The sequence below is a fragment of the Microtus ochrogaster genome, chromosome 26 (genome assembly GCF_000317375.1).
Source record: "Microtus ochrogaster isolate Prairie Vole_2 chromosome 26, MicOch1.0, whole genome shotgun sequence".
NCBI classification, from domain to species: domain Eukaryota; kingdom Metazoa; phylum Chordata; class Mammalia; order Rodentia; family Cricetidae; genus Microtus; species Microtus ochrogaster.
This window is the reverse complement of record NC_022025.1, coordinates 4,630,849-4,636,293: the sequence shown is the minus strand read 5'-3', so window position 1 is coordinate 4,636,293 and position 5,445 is coordinate 4,630,849. Positions and strand designations below refer to the sequence as shown.

Here is a 5,445-nt window from a genome sequence, read left to right as displayed (position 1 = left end):
ACACACACACACACTACACAATACTAGTAAAGTAAATAAGAAAGAAAAAGCAGGCACAAAACAGAGCAAACGTTAGAAGATCAGAAAACAATAAACAGGAAACAAAATCAGTACAAATGATAAACACAACAGAGTTGGTCCTTCAAGAAAATATGAAAAACCCTTGATCTAGATTAGCCAGAAGAAAAAAAAAAAGAAGACCCACGTAAGTAAAACCAGAGATAAGAAACTACAAACCTATCTCGCTTTCAGTAGTTACAAAAATAAGAAAATGAATAGCTCTGGAATAGACTCGACCGAGAATGGAAATCCACTGTAACAAAAACGCTGATTTTGGAAACTGAAAAAAAAAAAAACCAAACAAGAAAAGGAAAATTCTTGTATGTTGTTTAAGGATTATATCACCCAAAGCAATCATATAGAACTATGCACATAAAAATAGAATACAACTGAGCAAAAGGAATAAAGCTAGAGACAGCATCATACTTGGTTTTGGTACAAACTTCAGAGCCACAGCAACCAGGTCAGCATTGTGTTGACATAAAGACAGACACGTAAACCAAGAGATACAACAGACATCCTAGAAATAAGCCCATGCATCTTTATCAAGTGGTTTCTCAACAAAAGCATCCAAACAGATGCCAGACAAAGGGCAACCCCTATAATAAACAAAGACGCAGGCAACCCTGGGTGACCACATATAGAAGACAGACACTTGATAGCTGCCTCTTGCCTACTTAGGGGAAAGAGCAGGTTTGCCGGACTTTTATCTGAGATTCCCATTGCATGGTCAAGGCCGTGTTTTGGTTACAGAAAAGTAGCAAGCTACTTAACCTAACCCTGTTTTGAGCCTATGAGCTTCAACGACTTTCTAGCTACACTCATACAACTTCCTCTGTTACATTCCCTCCCAAAGTGGCTCACACACACAACCCGCCTCATGCTTTGCAATCAACTTCACAAGGCTTCGTGAATTTTCGAGCACTCAGATGATGAAAGTCTGCTTGGTGTAGTGACGAGATCAGATTTCTGTGCCTGCCAGGGTGACAGCTATAGGAGGCTAACTCCTTGATCTCATCTCCGGAGAGTTGTTTTTCCCATGCCACACCTGTGCATAAGCCTAGTGGCAGATGCCCTATTACAGGACCGGAGAAGTCACCTTGCTATTTTCAAGCTACTCACAGAATGACATCCTTGAAGCGCATGTGCCCGTTCACAATGAGGTAAGCGCCAAACCGGAAACAGGCAGCATAGGAAAAATACATAAATGCTTGTGAGATGCTGAAAGTGATGCCATAGATGTGTGCCTTTCGCACTGAATTCCTGAAAAGCAAATGCATTTGTTCACAATTAATACGCGTAGCCATTATCCTGCTTCTCTTACCCTCTGTCTAGCTAAAAGCACAGCTTAGCCTGTTCAGTCTGGGCCAAATGCCTGTCTTCTAGGGTATTCGGTTAAGTAGGTAAACCAAAGTATTTCTGACTTACACAATGAATAGTCTGTTATCATGAAAAGTGGTTTTGAGAACTAAATGCACTAAATGACATGACTACCTACCATAGTGCCTAGCACATGGTGGTTTTTACATTATAGCTGCTATGATACATTGGTTAGTAATTCAGATATTAAACTGTATTATGTAATAATTATGTCAAAAGTACCACAGATTCCAATGTTATAAATAGCATTGTGATCATCTGTATATAATTTGTTTACATATTCTTTTTTTTTTTCGAGACAGGGTTTCTCTGTAGCTTTGGAGCTTCTCCTGGATTTCCCTCTGTAGACCAGGCTGGCCTTGAACTCACAGAGATCCACCTGCCTCTGCCTCCCGAGTGCTGGGATTAAAGGTGTGCAGCACCATCGCCCAGCTTGTTGATATATTCTTATCATGGGTCCTTTACACAAAACAAGATGTAGTCACATGTCAAACTTATTTCAGTTTCACAAAAGGTGGATAATTGACGTTTGTATAGCTATACATCCAAAACTCTCCAAGCTAGATCCTGCCAGCCCCATACACAAGTTATTCTATACTGTTTCTAATTAGAATTGTTGCTACACTTTGTAAGATTTCTTAATCCAGCCCCAGTAATTTCTTACTCTTAAACCAGGAATTATTTGGTCAAGGAGATTCATTGTATTGTTGATTTGGGAGGTGTTGCTTGTGTACTGTGACCATGGTGTTATGTTTATTTGGGCATTAACTTGAATACTGTAATTACAATGTTACACTTAACATTATGGTTACATAATTAAGTTTTGATCAAATTAATAATTTTTTTCAGCTTTTTATTCTTTGAAGTTAAAACTACACCATAAGATAATGGGGTAATGGTGCACATACACATTAAATATCAAAGAGAAATGGTAGCTGTGTATTCCTTAGCATCATGGAAGTACACACAATGGATGAACCGGAACATGTTGAGGATTCTCGCTCAGATATTCAAGTGTTCAAAACTACTGATTCTTTAAGGCAGGTATGGTGGTACATGCTTTCCAACATGTGGTAAGCTGGGCAGAAGGATCACGAGTTCAAGGTTAGCCTAGATTGTATAACAAATTGTAGGTTAGCCTGGGCTACATAGTAAAATCCTGTAAGAAAGAAAGAGAGGAAAGAAGGGAAGATGGGTGGAAGGAAGGAAGGGAGGGAGGGAGGGAAGATAGGAGGAAGGGAGGGGGGAGAGAGGGAGGAAGGGAGAGAGAGAGGGAGGGAAGGGGGGGGGGAGAGAGGGAGGAAGGGAGAGAGAGAGGGAGGGAAGGAGGGAAAGAAAGAGAAAAGAAAGGCTGTATCTACCGCTGTTCCAGTCTATACATCGTGTTAATTTTGTCAGAGTGAAGGTGGTTTGTTTACAAAACCAGACAAGTAGAAAACAGAACACAAGGAGATTTCAAATGAGCCAACTCTAAACCATGAAAGGGGCTTCATGTCTTTTTCTTCAGAACAGTCTGGAACTGGTCCATATTTAGAAGACAAGGGAGACACTGTCCTCTGGAATAAAGCCAATAGAACTCATTCTTAAATCAGCCTGTGTACTCAAGAAAAGATAGGTTTGAACAACTTCCTCAGAGCATGGTCATCCTGAGCCACCCAGCTGAGCTACACCACAGTGACAAAGTTTTCTGTAGCCTCCAGTACCTCTTGGCCCTTAGAGGAGACCTAACCCTTACTGTGTTCACGAGAGCAAAGAAAATTGAGTTGTGACATTTGATGAGCTAATTATCAGAAGAGGTGATTACTGTTGAGTGCAGAGATTTCTAACGCTTTCAGGGGAAAGCAGCCCAGTCTGGGAACGCAGTAGGGATGCAGTAATCATGCTTATTACCTGTAAGGTCCATGCAATTTTTCAACATACATTGATTCAAATTTTCTTTCCTGGGTCAAGGATACAACAGTTCGAATGTTTTCTATGGCCTCTGTTGCGATCTGTAACAGAAAGACCTCAATTAGAAATAGTACTTTTATTTCTGAAATGAAAAATCTCTGTCAGATGTACTCTGAGGGTCAAGACAGTGATCTTAGATTTCTTCAAATAAAAGCAAAGGCAAAATACATTCTTTAAGACTAGGTTTCTAACAAAATTAGCCTTGGGGTTGTGTACACCAGAGCAGCTAAGTCTCTGGATGCTCATGGAGGCGTATGGCTGAGGGCCAGAATGAGTTCAATTACAGCCTTTAGTGACCTCACTTTCTTCATAGGGTAGAGTCTAGAAGGCACAATTAAGCAATGGTTTCTAGGGGTCCACTGGAAATGATGGTCATTTTTACCTGGACACACCACTTCTTAGACAAGCTGTCTACCCAAAAGCAGGAAGGAGACTCCTGCTTGAAACTTGAAATAATATGGCCCTGTTCTAAGCTGCTGTTTAAATGAAGGAAACAAGCCTGATCCTGGTTAATTAGACTCGGTTTCCTGGAGGTGGAGGTAAGTACCTGTTGTGAGGCCCTGTGGATTCAGAGGGGTAGTCATCACTTAGGGAACAGATCTGAATGCAGATGTTTGAGGAATGAAACAGATGTGCAGGGACACTTACTAAGAACACAGCCTGTGGACCTTAGACACAGAGACAAAGAGAACACAGTCTGTGGACTTAAGAGACAGAGACACAGAGAGAACACAGCCTGTGGATCTCAGATACAGAGACAGAGAGAACACAGTCTGAGGACCTAAGAAAAGAGACTCAGAGAGAACACAGTCTGTGGACCTAAGAGACAGAGACTCAGACAGAACACAGCCTGTGGACGTCAGACACAGAGACAGAGAGAACACAGCCTGTGGACGTCAGACACAGAGACAGAGAGAACACAGCCTGTGGACCTAAGAGACAGAGACTCTGAGAGAACACAGTCTGTGGATCTAAGAGACAGAGACTCAGACAGAACACAGCCTGTGGACGTCAGACACAGAGACAGAGCGAACACAGCCTGTGAACCTACTGCCTGCACTTGACATATATTCTTTATGTCAAACCACTTTAACCCAAGCCATCCAAAAGGTTTGCGATTTTGTTTTTCAATTTTTGTAGCCTACCCTTTGGGCATTGTCTGTGATTAGCGAGTGAATCTGCATTTCTGTTCTATAGGCGTGTTCCCTGGAAATACCAGCAACATGAGGCTCTTACATTTTCCAGTTTTGTTTCATCAGTTTTAACATCTGTATTTCAGCTTCCTATTGTTAAGCAAGGAAAGATATTTGTTACCTTGGACTGAAAAGGTCTTTCTCTTTAGATAATAAATAATCTAACAGCTAATAGAAGCAGCCAAACGTTGCCACATTGAAGGACACGATCTCCTTCAGCCTCAGGACAACTCTGGGGCAGTGTTACCCCTGCTCTGACAGGTGACGGAGGTGCAGGGCAGTTCCCCACAGGCCTGAAGCCTCAGAGTTAACTCAGGGTGTGAGAACTGCAGGGCTCCTGATGCCAAGTCTGCTGTCAGCCAGCTGCGCTGTGTTGCTCTGTCTATTTTGAGATTTGTACAAGGGGAAACCGGTTGTAAACAAATTTCCCATCAACCCTTGATTTTCTGGGTTAACTTTGTGGTCTAGCTCTGATATTACAGGCTCCAGAGCTCGGAATATGGGATCTAGTCAAGACATCCACGATATATTATTCACGATATATGCAATCCATTATTCGGATTACAAAGAACATGTGGGTGGAGCTGATCAGTAGGATGTACATATATATTAATATTATATTTACAGGATCGCATTGCAAGTGTACATATGATTTGTGGCTATAATCTTACTTTACCTTCCTCCCCCAACTGCACAGCAACAAATATTCTAAGTTTTCCTTGGAAAACTGAAATGGGACTGTCCAGTGCCTGATATATTTTACCCATTAATAAAAATGTAGCCGGGCGGTGGTGGCGCACGCCTTTAATCCCAGCACTCGGGAGGCAGAGGCAGGCGGATCTCTGTGAGTTCGAGACCAGCC

The 5,445-nt window shown here is 41.9% G+C and overlaps 1 protein-coding gene across 1 annotated transcript in view; it reads right to left on the bottom strand.

The window, feature by feature from the left end:
• The window catches only part of Abcb4 (ATP binding cassette subfamily B member 4), a 56,272-nt gene that overhangs the window by 9,966 nt on the left and 40,861 nt on the right, over positions 1-5,445 (bottom strand). Inside the window, exons 22-23 of the mRNA XM_005358315.3 lie at positions 3,331-3,431; positions 1,183-1,323 (exon numbers count right to left, since the gene is read on the bottom strand). Coding sequence (XP_005358372.1) covers positions 1,183-1,323; positions 3,331-3,431 — 242 coding nt within the window. The remainder of the gene's footprint in view (positions 1-1,182; positions 1,324-3,330; positions 3,432-5,445) is intronic.